This window comes from Arvicola amphibius, chromosome 8 (genome assembly GCF_903992535.2).
Source record: "Arvicola amphibius chromosome 8, mArvAmp1.2, whole genome shotgun sequence".
Taxonomy (NCBI): Eukaryota; Metazoa; Chordata; class Mammalia; order Rodentia; family Cricetidae; genus Arvicola; species Arvicola amphibius.
In genome coordinates, this window is record NC_052054.1 from 71,478,212 (window position 1) to 71,492,010 (window position 13,799).

Consider the following 13,799-nt stretch of genomic DNA (forward strand, 5'->3'; position numbering starts at 1 on the left):
TGAGGCAGAAGGATCATGAGTTCAAGGCCTACCTAGATTTAGAGAGTGAGTTCAAGGTTAGTCTGAGCTGTCGAACAAGATCCTGTCTCAAAACAAGAAATGAGGCTGGGCAGTGATGGTGCATGCCCTTAGAATCCCTGTGAGTTCAAGGCCAGCCTGGTCTACAAGAGCTAGTTCCAGGACAGCTAGGACTGTTACACAGGAAAACCTGGTCTCAAAAAACAAAAAACAAGAAACAAACAAACAAACAAAACAAAAAGCAAACAAGAAATAAAATAGGGAGCTGGGTGGTGGTGGTGCACACCTTTAATCCCAGCACTTGGGAGGCAGAGGTGAGCAGATTAACAGGTGCAAAGTCCCGAATTTAATCCTCAGTACCACACACACAACACACAAATGGTCTGCAATGACAGGGAACAGAAGACATGGGAACCACAGGGATTTTGAAGAAGTCTAGAAGCGGAGGATATTACAGGATGAGTTTTGTAGTGAGAGGATTCTGGTGGTTGTAGGCTCTAGACCCAGAAAGCCTTACAGATGATGTAATTCAAACCACACTTTAAAGCACTGTTAGGTTTGAAAACAGACACAACTGGGGGCTGTGAGAGCCAGTCCAAGAAAGAGCTGAAGACTATGAGAAGGGTTTGAAGAAACTGAGGTCTGTAGCAGACCATGGTGGAAGTGATGCAGTCTGGAGTCAGCGGGAAGTCAATGATAGCATAGTCTAGAACCAGGGAATGTCAGAGAAGGCTAGTGGTCATATAGTTTGGAACCAATGAAGATCAGAGGCAGTGTAGCCTAGAATTAAAGGTGTTCATGGGTTGTATAGTCTAGAGTAGCAGTTCTTAACCTGTAGGTTTCAACCCCTTTGGGAGTTGCATATCAGATATTCTGCATAGCAGATATTTACATGATTCATAACAGTAGCAAAATTATAGCTATGAAGTAGCAACAAAAATAATTTCATGGTTGGGGTCACCACAATGTGAGGAACTGTACTAAAGGCTGCAGCATTAGGAAGGCTGAGAACCACAGCTCTAGAACCACAGAAGATTGGAGGGCCTATACTCTAGAACCAGAGCAAAGGTCAGAAAAGTGGCACAGTGTAGAACCACAGCAGGGTCATAAGGTGTGCAGTCAAGAATCAGTTAAAAACCAGAGAACATACAGACTAGTAATAGAGAAGGCTAGATAGAGGTTGCATAGTCTAGAACTGAAGAAGGCAGGAATAACACAGTTTAGAACCATGGAGGCCAGAGTCCACAGTGTCTATAACAAGGAAGGCCAGAGGCCATAAGCCTAGATATAGAGGAGACCAATGGTGGCACAGTCTAGAGCCAAGGAAGGCCATAGGCCTCACAGTCTAGAAATGGGAAAGAATGAGGGATATGGAGTCCATTGATTGTTCATTTTAGAAGGAAGTAGAAACTCTAGAACTAGAGAGCCCACAAGCCTCTAGAACCAGGGAAGGCCCAAGGACATACAATCTAGAACCAACAAAGACCAGGGGCTGCATGGTCTCGAAACAAGGAAGGCCCTGGGTCTTGCTGTCTAGAACCAGGGAAGGTGGAAAGTGGTATAGCCTAAGACCTGGGAAGGCTAGAGGTTGTACGGTCTACAAACAGTGAAGGTAGGAGTCAAGTATTCTAGATCCAGGAAAGGTCGGAGATTATGTGTCTGCTGAGTGGAGGAAGTTGCTGGATATACCTAAAACAGGAAGATCACAAATGAAGACATTATTTAGGCTAGGTCGGTGCTGGTAGGAAGTCAGGAACAGAAATAGCAGGCAGATTGGGTGGCAGCTTGGGAGGCTGAGACTCCACAAGTCGCTGGGGGTGAGGTCTGACCTTGAGTCTCCCCACCTTTGCCACCCACCGAGGAGGGGGGACATTGCAGTCCCACATTGCTGAGAACCCTGTGCAATGCAGAGTGCCCGAATGAATTATTGTGAAAAGGATAAAGTAAAGCTGATAGAAGGGCGATGGAAAACAAAAGCAAACACAAAAGAACAAAAAATGCGATTATGGTTGTCCAAACTCCACGGGGCCAGGATCAGAGGCAGATCCCTTATTCTCCCAAATAAAGCAGAGTCAGAGAAAGGGATAGTGAGGTAACCAACTACGGAGAACCCCAAGAGAAGTCCTGAGAGGAGGTGGAGGGGGTCACGCGCCCCCTCCCAGAGGTCACTGAGCTGTGAATAATCCAAGAAGCCCCTGAATGGGTGAAGGCAGAGGGTTGGGGGGGGCTGAGGTAGGACTGAGGCTGGCGGGGGGGGGGGGTCTGTGGAGGGCACTCAGAGGAGAGAGGCCCCATCCTGGATGTGGGCTGCTGGTGTGGAGTGTGGCTGAGTCCTCTCTGGGGTAGAAGGAGGGATCTGGGAAGAGAGCTGACTCAGTGGGCCTGGGCCAAGCCTGCCGCTGGTTGGACGTGGTTCCTGGGCTGTGTAGTTTCTTCATGCTGGTAGAGAGAGAGCAGCGAGGGAGCTAGTCCTGAAGAAAAAGGGAAGGTCAATCAGGAGAGAATTAGCACCCAACTGTATATGCAGCTGCATCTAAAAGCAGGGAGGCAGGCTGGCAAGACGGCTCAGAGGGTATAGGTGCCTGCTGCAAACCCTGACCATCTTGAGTTCGGTCCTTAAAAGCCACATATTGGAGGGTGAGAACAGACCACTGAGTTTGATCCTCAGGCCTCACTTGAAATTTCAAGTGAGACCAAAGCTTTTGATAGCTGCAAGATAAGATCACCATAAAAAGACAAACAAAGCTTTTGATTGCAGCACGGTAGGATCAAAGACAAAGGAGGCAAAGGCTGCAGAACCAGCACTGCCCCACCCTGCAGTCACAAGGGGAGGTGTTCCTTGAGCATTTACTATACAACAGTTCTTGGGTGGATTCTGCCCCTGCAGCATCTCCATAAGTTCATTTCTCCAAACAGGTCCTCCAGTAAGAACTGCATTCATAAGCTCCCACTGACAGATAAGGGACTTGAGGCTTTATAGCATCTGTCCCAAAGCCACGTGGCTGTGAGTTGCCTTGTGGGGTCACTTCAATTAAGTCATGCTTCGAAGTGGAGCTCTCTCTGGGTCCACCCCAAGGGGTAGCTGTGGTAAGTTCTTACCCTCCTTAGGCTCTTTCTTTCTCTCCACAGGACTCAGGAGAAGAGGGAAGGGAAGGGCTATCTGATGGCACCCTCTGCACTTCATAGTTTTGTGTCAACTTGACATAAGCTAGAGTCATTTGAGAGGAAGGAACCTCAACTGAGAAAATGCCCCCATAAGATCGGGTTTTAGGAAGGCTTATAGGACATTCTCTCTCTCTCTCTCTCTCTCTCTCTCTCTCTCTCTCTCTCTCTCTCTCTCTCTCTCTCTCTCTCTCTCTCTCTCTGTTTTTAGAGACAGGGTTTCTCTGTATCTCTGCCTGTCCTGAACTCAATCTGTAGACCCGACTGGCCCTGAACTCAAATCTACCTGCCTCTGCCTTCTGAGTGCTGGGATCAAAGGTATGAGCCACCACCAGGCTATAGGACATTTTCTTAATTAATGATTGATGTGGGAGGGTCCAGCCCATGGTGGGTGGGGCTATCCCTGGGCTGGTGGTTCAGGGCTCTATAAGAAAGCAGCCTAGAGGCTGGGCAGTGGTGGCTCACGCCTTTAATCCCCAGCACTTGGGAGGCAGAGATAAGCAGGTTTCTGTGAGTTCAAGGCCAGTCTGGTCTAGTTCCACAGGAGCTAGTTCCACAACTGGCTCCAAAGCTAGAGAAACCCAGTCTCAAACAAACAAAAAACCCCCAAAAAGAAAAGGAAAGTAAAGGAAAATAAAAAAGTAAGCAGTGGGGCAAGCCATGGGGAGCAAGCCAGTAAGCAGCACAGCACCCTCCACAGTTTGTGCATCAGCTCCTATCTCCAGGTTTCTGCTCTGCTTGAGTTCCTGCCCTGACTTCCTTACATGATGGACTGCAGTGTGGAAGTGGAAGTGAAATAAATCCTTTCCTCTCCAAGTTGCTTTTGGTCATGGTGTTTCATCACAGCAAAAATAACCCTAAGATACCCTCCTTCACCTACCCCCAAGATGGTTCCATTCTTCTGTTAATCATTTGTGGAACCATCCAGGGTAGAAGTGACTTGAAGTTTCTGTATACCCAAGCTGTTGTGACTCACCCAAGGCCTCATGGGAATCCAGGAGTGGGGTTCTGGGATCCTGCTGGTTCCCTGGGAACTGTCGTCCTTGCAGAAGGAAACTCTGGGAAGTTAGGGAGACAGAGTTATCACCATCAGCGTCAGCATCACCATTAATGTCATTATCAGTACATGACATCATCACCAGCATCAGGAGCAGCATCGCTCCTCTCATGATTAGCATCAACCACAGCACAGGATCTTTAGCATCACCAGCCCCATCTCTATCACTTCTGTCACTAGTATCAGCAGTACCATCACCATCATCAGCATCATCATCATCATCATCATCATCACTCATCAGCATCAGCACCATCAGCATAATCACTCTCATTAGCATCATCACTACCATCACTGTTATCAACAACAGCCCCATCATCATCATCACAACCACCACCGTCACCTGATAAGACAGTATGGTGCAGAAGTAGACTGGAGTACTAGCCATCCAAGAGACTTTGGGAAAAATCACTGTTCTAGATGTCCTCTGGGTGGTCCTCCCGCCTTTCCCTTCCTCTGTGTCCCAAGAGGCTGATCCCATTGCTGTGTTTTCCTGCTGTACTCAGAAGATGGACCACCCTAGCAGGTGGGAGGAGGAAGGTGGCATTCTAGCCATTTCCCTGCTATGGTTGGCTATGTCCCACTCTGGAAGGCATTAGGCCTTAATGGCTAGGGGCTAGTGTTGGCCCCGATGCTGCAGCAGCCATGGACTTGCTTGCACTGTCCTCACACCATCCACAATCTTGTTAAATTCTTCCCAGCATCCCATTTAGGTGTGCCACCGAGACGGACTGATCATGCTGCTCAACTTCCTCCATGTAACTGTCTCACCATAATGACGACATTGATTTATGTAAGCATTTCTCAAGACAGGGTTTCTCTGTGTAACCCTGGCTGTCCTGGAACTCATTCTGTAGACCAGGCTGGCCTCAAATTTACAGAGATCCACCTGCCTCTGACTCCTGAATGCTGGAATTGAAGACATGTGCCACCATGCCTGGCAATATTTATTATTATGAAGCAATATTAAAGCATACTCAAAGGAATAAATAAGTTAATCTTGCAAGATATTTATTGCAGCCAGGATGGGCACACAGTAATGAAGAGCTATTGATATTATCACTCACACCCTTCATATGCAAACATTTCTTGCAGACCCTGGAACTGAGTTCTTTGGGAGAAAGGGAGGTGTTAGACAGAGGCATTGTGGAAGTCATACAATCCAGGGTGGCTTTACCAAAAACAAACAAACAAACAAACAAACAAAAAACCCAACCTACCAACCAAACAAACAAAAAAAGATTTTGTTATTATGCAGAATAATGTTTTTCTTGCTTTTTAAAAAATTTTTGTTGCTAATTTTTTTAAAAAATTATTTTTATTTCATATGTATTAGTGTTTTATCTGCATGTATGCCTATATGAGAGTGTCAGATCTTGGAATTTGAGATAGTTGTAAGCTGACATGTGGGTGCTGGGAATTCAACCTGGGTCCTCTAGAAGAGGAATCAGTGCTCTTAACCACTGAACCATCTCTCTAGCCTCTCTTGCTTTGTTTTTTGAAACAGGATCTTACCATGTAGTTCATGCTGACCTCAATCTGCTAATCCTCCTGCCTCAGTCTCTCTAGCATTGGGGTAATGGGCGTGGCCACCACGCTCAATGTTTATTCTTTAAACTCTGCAGTGGTACTCCAGATCCTAGGCTGTCTCATTTTAGAGTGGGACCACGGAAGCAGAGACGATTCGTCCTCATCTGACGAACTGCCTCATTCCTCTCGACCTACTTTGTATCTCTTCTTAGTGATAGCTATGTATTTGCAAAGTCATTTCATGCCCATTAACAGTCTTAAGAGGATTCAGGTCCTGTCTGCAGCTGGACCACTGATACTCTGTCTGACTTTCAGCCAGCCATTGGTTCTCTCTGGCTTTCCCATCTATGAAACATGGGTTTGAAACCTGCTAGTTTCAGAGCAGAACCTCCACCCCCAACTTCCTAGACCTACCAGGCTGAGGGGAGGCAATCGGAAGCTTCCAGGTTCCAGGCTGGGAGACCGCTTGGCGGGCTTTGTTTCCAGCTGCTCCATCCCTTTGTCCTCTGAGCTCTGGGCCAGGGCCCTGCAGAGACACAGGCGAGACTCTCAAAATAGAACAAAACTGGGCAACTGTTGGTACCCTTGTTGGAAGCCAATGGCCTCCCCAAACAACTGTTTAGTCCTTTACATACACGCCTACCAAACCCCACCCACCCAACCACCACATCCTCTTATTCATCTGCACTGTGACCTAAGTTTCCACACATGCACCTTCCTTCATTCACCTTCTCCCCACCCCTGTCTATCCATTTATCCATCTGTGCATTCCTGTCCCCACCTATTCACTCATCCTATCCACCCATCCGCTCACCTGCCCACTCTTTCATCCAGCTATCATCCTATCTTCTTCATCATCTGGTGATCTCCTGTACTTCCATTCATCTACTGACTAATCAACTCTCTCAAGACCCATCTAGCCATCCGTTCATCTATCCACTGATCTTTCCATTTGTCCTTCTCTCCACCCGCATATTCATCCATCCATTCAATCACCCATTCACCTTCCAGCCACCATTCACTCATCTATTAATATTTTATCTATTCATTTATCCACTTACCTACTCACCTACCCATCCACTGAATTTTTTCTCTATCTTACCATCCATCCATCCACCCACCCATCCACCCACCTATCCATCCACCCACCCATCCATCCACCCACCCATCCATCCATCCATCCAACAACCCATCCATCCATCCATCCATCCATCCATCCATCCATCCATCCATCCATCCATCCATCCATCCATCTCCCCACAATGGCAATATCGGTCAGCACTAGAGAACCTGCCTAGAACCCATCAGTGAGGGGACTGGGGTTATCACTCAGTAGTTGAGCACCTAGAATTCCCTAGTGAGAGGTTGAGCTTTGTAACCTTAAACATGTGACTGAATGTATCCAGACTGGGGGATTCTAGGCAAGTGCTCTACCACTGAGTCACACCCCAAGGTCCTCACTGGGGGGTTTCAGGCAGGTGCTTGGTCAATTTCTAGGCAAGTTCTCTACTGAAGAGCTATATTTCCAGCCCCAGTTTCTTCTCATTAAAACACAAAGTGTCAGTAATTCATATATAAATGTGTCCCAATGATGGATTCCTGGCTGCACTGGGAGTTGGTAAGTGGTGAGAGCAGTGGAGGGAGCTTCAGTAGGGGGCTCCATGTAAAGGCTACAGGGCTGCAATAAAACTGGCATATGCAGGGAACGTGGAGGGCCTGGCTGGAGAGGTGGAGATGGGAAGCACACTGAGGGATGGGGCATGAGAGTGGGCAGGGATAGTCTGTATGCCTGTGTTATACCCCTCTTTCACTGTGGCTCACCTCTTTCGAGTCCCAGGCATTAGGGAGGCTGTAGGGAGGGCCCCCCTGGAGGGGCTGGAGCAGTTGAGTCGTGGATCACTCCCCCAGCGGGGCAGCAGGGAGGGCTCAGGGATGGGGGGCGACAGGCCGTGGAAGCTCCGAGCACGGGGTCTGCGGGCCACCCCAGGAGGTCTGCGGTGGGTTCTGGGCAATTGCTCGCTGGAGTTGAGCTGGAAGTCATCATCCATGGAGATGTAGGGAGCCAGCATCTCCAAGTCCAGAGTGTCAGGGTCCTGTAAGGGGGCAGGAGGGAGTTTATAGCAGGAGCTATGGCCTGGGGTGGAGCAGGGGGAGGGTCCTCTGAGGGGTTCGCCTGAAGAGCTGTTTTTCCTGCTCTCTCTCTCTCAAATGGGTACAAAGACTGTGTGGTAGTTCCTAAGGTGCTTCAACGATTCTCCTTGGGCACAGTCCCTTTCCACAGAGATCAATCAGTTGGCCTGGGTTTAAAAGGACACAATGCTGTGTGTCTTTCCTACTTAGCTGGAGGGCATGATAGCTATAGCAGCTGTCATTTGTGTCACTCTCTGTCTCTTTTGTGTGTCTCTCTTTCTGTGTCTTTGTGTTTTTGACAACGTCGCTCCAGCTCTGCCTGTAGCCCTGCCTTTCTATCTCTCCCTTCTTTGTCTCTCGCTTCCTGTCTCTCTGTATCTATTTCTTTGTCTCTGTCTCTTCTCACTCTATCTCTCTCCCCTTCTTCATCTGTCTCTTCTTAACCCCTGTATCTCTGTCTTTGTATCCTTTGTTTGTCCCTCTCCCTGTCTGCCTCCTTCCATCTTTCCCCTTCTTTGTCTCTGTCTCTCCAAGTGTCTCCCCTCCCTCACTGTCTTTCATTGTCTCTGTCTCTATCTGGATGCTTGTTTTTCTGTCCCTCTGCCTCTGCCTCTCTCTCTTACCTTATTTGTTTCTGTCATTTCAAATTTTTTTCTGTCCCCCTCTCTCTTTCCTTCCCTGTCCTTCTGTCTTCCCTTTCCCAACCCCAGCCAATGAAACAATGGTCTATCTATTCCATTGTCTATCAATCATTCTATCTACTTATCCATCCATCCATCCACCCATCCATCCATCCACCCATCCACCATTCACCCACCCATCCATCCCATCACCCTTTTGTAAAGACAGATAAACTGACTCCTCTAAGCCAGTACTCACCTGAGCTTTATCTAGATCTGTCTCCACAGTCTTGTTTTTCCTGGCAGTGGAGAGTCTGTATGCATTCTCTAAGCCCCCAAGCAACTGATCTGGGAGATCAGCCTGGAGGGAAAGAGAGCAGAAACACCAGAGATTGAGTCTGCAAGTGCTCACAATTAAGATCTTGGCATGGAGGTAGGGGTTTTAAACTGGAGCTTGCAGGGGATCAAAGAGCAATACAAAGGTGGTTTTGTTTGTTTGCTTGCTTATTTTTGTTGTTTTATTTTTTGTTTTTGTTTTTCTGAGACATTGTCTCCGGTAGTTCAAGGTTACCCCTGAATTCATAATGTAGCTGGGGAGGGTTTAAAATTTAGGCTCTTCCTTCTGGGATTACATGTGTGTCTCATTATTCTTGGATCTATCTATCTATCTATCTATCTATCTATCTATCTATCTATCTATCTATCTATCTCTATCTATCTATCATCTATCTATCTATTATTTTTTTTTAAATATATTTATTTATTTATTTATTTATTTATTTATCATGTATACAATATTCTGTCTGTGTGTATGCCTGCAGGCCAGAAGAGGGCACCAAACCCCTATACAGATGGTTGTGAGCCACCATGTGGTTGCTGGGAATTGAACTCAGGACCTTTAGAAGAGCAGGCAATGCTCTTAACCTCTGAGCCATCTCTCCAGCCCCTCTATCTATTATTTTGAGGCAGGTTCTGTGATGGTTAGCTTTGTCAACTTGCCACAACCTATTATCACCTAGAAAGAGGGATTGTCTACGTTGAATTGGCCTGTGGAGATGTCTGTGGGTGATTGTCTTAATTAGTTAATTGAGGTAGGGGCTGGAGAAATTGCTTGGTGGTTAAGAAAATTTGTGGCACAGAGTGATGGTGGTGCAAGCCTTTAGGAGGCAGAAGCAGGCAGATATCTGAGTTCGAGGCCAGCCTGGTCTACAGAGTGAGTTCCAGTACAGCTAGGACTGTTATATAAAGAAACCCTGTCTCAAAAAAAAAAACACCCCAAAACCAAACAAACAAACAAATAAAAACCACAACAACAAAAAGAAAAGAAAGAAAGATAATTTGTTGCTTTTCCAGAAGATTCAAGTTTGATTCTAAACATCCACATGGTGGCTCAAAACTATCCAATAATTCCAGTTCTGGGGCATCTGATGCCCTCTCTGGCTACCACAGGAACCAGGCACACATGTGGTGCACATACATATACATGCACATATACATGCACACACATACACACACACATACACACACACAATTTAAACTTAATTGATGTGAGAAGACCCAGCCCACTGTGGGTGACAGACACCATTCCCTAGTTAGGGGTCCTGAGCTGCCTAAGCATGGAGAAAAGATGCTGGGCCCAAGAAAGCATACATCCATTCATTTCTCTTTGCCCCTGACTATAGATGTGATATGACCTATTGTCTCAAGCTCCTGTCATTGTGACTTCCCTGCAATGATAAAATAAAACCTGTAATTACAAGTCAAAATAAACCCTTTTCCCCCTGAGTTGCACATGAGTGCAGATGCCCACAGAGTTCAGAAGAGGTTGCTGGAATCTCTGGAGCTGGAATTACAGGTGGTTGTGAGCCATCCAACGTGGATGCTGGGACCCAAAGTCTGGTGCTCTGTAAGAGCAAGTGCTCTTAACCCCTGAACTGTCTTTCCAGCTCCCTTTGTCAGGACAGTTTATCACAGGAACAGAAATGAAACTAGAACAGGATCTCATTCCAGGCTGGTCTGGAACTCACTACATAGCTAAGGCTGGCCTTGAACTCAATCCTCCTTCCCAAGTACTGGGATCTTGAGCGTGTGCCACCATACTTATCTTGTAACTTAGGTCTTAGAGAAACCCATCTCATCCCTGAGATGGAGACATTGAGAACAGAGGACAGCAAGACTCAAGCCAGAAGCCCAAGCAGAATGGGTTCTGTGTGCTCAGGGAGGTGACACTGCTTACCGGAAGAGGACTTTGGGGTCGACGTGTAGCCTGTGGGGTGCTGGGGGTGGCAGCTATGGGATGCCCATCCAGAATGGGTGCCATAAGGCGGCGCAGGTCTGGGCTACAGAAACGGCGAGGGTCAGCAGCCAGGGAGGCCTCACTCAGGGCCGGAGGGTGCAGGAAGGCCAGAATCCGGGGAGCAGGTGGGTCTGGAGGATGAACAGAACACAGTGAGATTACAGAGGGCTGAGGGCCAAACCCTGCTCTGCTGTGCTCAGCCTAGGGGATGACGGTGACAACTTTAGTAGTACGTGAGGATGGCCATTGTGTTTACTGCTTGAGAAGAATAGCCAAAAGGACTCATTCTAGGCCATTTCACAATCAGATTGCTACGGAGCCTTGGAGGGTCCTTGGGGAAGGGCTTAGTGGCTGCAAACAGCATCTGGCCTTTGCATTCCTGTGTGTTAAGACTGGCTGGAGGCATGCACCTCACCCCCAAGGAGTAGGGAAGTGTGAGCGATTGGGAACCACAGCGGGAGGAAGAGAAGGCGACAAGAAGCTCAAGCAATCATCTCACTCTTAGATGCAGGGAGGACTGGAAGGAAAGGCATCCTAAGCAGAGAAACGGCACGGGGGAAGGCAGTGAACGGAAAGAGTGTGGCATGCCCTGAGTGCCGAAAGGAAATCAGTGTGGTTTGGTGGGCGAGTGACAGGAAGAGAGGCAGCAGACGGTACCACAGGGCCTTGTGAGCCAAGTGAATGCATTTGACCTTTCTTCTGGAGGTCCTCAGGAAACAATGGCCTTGATCCATACCTAGACTGTTGCCAGGAATACCCTTCTGTGAGGAGGTACCCCGCTGAGGGGGTCTACGAGTGTGTTGCTCTGTTTGTTCCAGGGACAGCACCACTCCTGTCTCTTCTACCCGGCTGTGGGGGAAGGGAGGAGCAGGAGAAAAACAGAGTGAGTCAGAGAGTGTCCTTGCCCACCCTCCTGCCCAGGTGGCTGCTCTTCCATGTTTCTTATAGAGGCCATTATCATCTACGAGTTGAAGGGAAGGGAATTTGCTGCTTTCTCACCAGGATTTATTTTGCTTGTTTTGAGATGAGTCTTGTGTAGCCCAGGCTGGCCTCAGCTAGAGATGGCCTTGAACTTCTGATTCTCCTGTCTTCACATCCTGAGTGATGGGCTTACAGGCACATACCACCGTGCTCAGGTTATGGGGTCCGAGGATGGAACTCCAGTCTCTTTGTGTATGTTAGGCAAGCATCCTATCAACTGAGCCACATCCGTGGCCCCTCAGAAATGCTTTTGCTCCCAAATTTATGAGACTTAATCTATATAATGGCATCTATCTATCTATCTATCTATCTATCTATCTATCTATCTATCTATCTATCTATGTGTTTGTTTGTTGTGCTGGGATTGAACTCAGGACCCCATGCATGCTAGGTAAACCCTCCTCCACTGAGCTATTGCCCCTAGCTCCTGCAGTGGTGTTGAAAAGAAACTTAAAGCCTAGAGTGGTGGAGCCAACACGTATTCCAGTACTTGGGAGGCTGAGAGGCAAGAAGTTTGAGAAGCTGGTTTGAGCTACTACCTTGAGACCCTGTCTCAACAAGACAGAACAAAACAGAACTTGTTGGGCTTGATGACTGTTGCCTGTAATCCCAAGATTTTGGAGGCAGAGGCCGGAGGGTCAGGAGTTCAAGATCAGTCTTAGCTACATAGTGAATTTGATGTTGGTATGCTCTATAGAAAACCGGGTCTCAAAAAAACTTAAAAAAGAAAGCCAAACCCATATTCATTACATTTCCAAATATGAAGAATTCATAGCTATATTTCTATGAATAAGCATTTATTTGAGAAGCTTCTATTCATAGACATCTCCATCCTCAAGGGAACAGGTTTATAAATACATTCTTTTTCATCCCCCGCACCTCCCATCCCACAGTCTCTGGCTCTGGAGACAACCCTAATGCTGGCTGGGTAAATTGGCTTTGGAGGAGTGGGTCTGAGGTTGAGGACCATGCATTCATTTGCATTTCATTAGCAAAGTGCATCTGGTACTCCCAGCAGCTCCTGAAGAAGTTATGACTCTACCCTCACTAAGCCTATCCTGGGGACGTACCAATTTAAGATGGCCACCTTCACCCCCCTGAAAGACAGAATGTACATGGTGACACAGGCACACACTTGGTACACACAGACATAGAGGAATACCTGTAGATACCCAAGTATTTGGAGGAAAAGGACTCTATGCACTTTGTGTTTTATATATGCATACAGGCTACATGGAGCTCATTCACTTATTCATTCCACAGACACCTCTCAGTTAAGCATCACTACACAGAGGTTCAGAACAAGAACTCTGAAGCTAGCATCTTGGATTCAAATCTCAGTTCTGCCATTTCTAAGCTGTGTGACTTTAAATGTGTGACTGAATGTCTCTGGACTGGTGTGCTCTAGGCAGGGCCTCTACCACTGAGCCACACCCCAGCCCCTCACTGGGGGATTCTAGGCAGGGGCTCTACCACTGAGCCACACCCCAGCCCCTCACTGGGGGATTCTAGGCAGGGGCTCTACCACTGAGCCACACTCCATCCCCTCACTGGGGGATTCTAGGCAGGGGCTCTCCCACTGAGCCACACCCCAGCCCCTCACTGGGGGATTCTAGGCAGGGGCTTTACCCCTGAGCCAAATCTCCAGCTGTTCTGAGAGATTCAATGCAGGAGCTCAGCTCCTCCCCCCAAACCCTGCCATTTCCCCAGCCCCTCACCGGGCCATTCCAAGCAGGCACTCTACTCCAGATTTTAGCAATTTGAATTGCTAAACTGAAAATATGCAGCAATAGGACATGTGGCAAGGATGGGGAGCACTGGGGTTCACATCCCCTGCTGAAGGGAAGGCAGAATGGCCCAGCACTGTGGGAAGAGTTTTCAGTTCCTTACAAAGTCCAGGTCTCATGGAACATATGACCTCCCCATCCCCCTCCTAGATGCTTACCCAGGAGAAATGAAAATGTTCATTCTCACAAAATCCCACTTGAGAATGTTTATAACAGCTGTT

At 47.7% G+C, this 13,799-nt stretch overlaps 1 protein-coding gene across 2 annotated transcripts in view; it reads right to left on the minus strand.

Annotated features, from left to right (window-relative positions):
* Nucleotides 1-286: 286 nt before the first annotated feature.
* The window catches only part of Hif3a (hypoxia inducible factor 3 subunit alpha), a 28,575-nt gene continuing 15,062 nt past the window's right edge, over nt 287-13,799 (minus strand). For both annotated transcript variants that reach the window (XM_038339594.1, XM_038339595.1), the window contains exons 9-15: nt 11,547-11,659; nt 10,751-10,941; nt 8,774-8,875; nt 7,586-7,857; nt 6,179-6,290; nt 4,157-4,238; nt 287-2,489 (exon numbers count right to left, since the gene is read on the minus strand). In XM_038339594.1, coding sequence (XP_038195522.1) covers nt 2,392-2,489; nt 4,157-4,238; nt 6,179-6,290; nt 7,586-7,857; nt 8,774-8,875; nt 10,751-10,941; nt 11,547-11,659 — 970 coding nt within the window. In that variant the 3' untranslated portion in view covers nt 287-2,391. The remainder of the gene's footprint in view (nt 2,490-4,156; nt 4,239-6,178; nt 6,291-7,585; nt 7,858-8,773; nt 8,876-10,750; nt 10,942-11,546; nt 11,660-13,799) is intronic.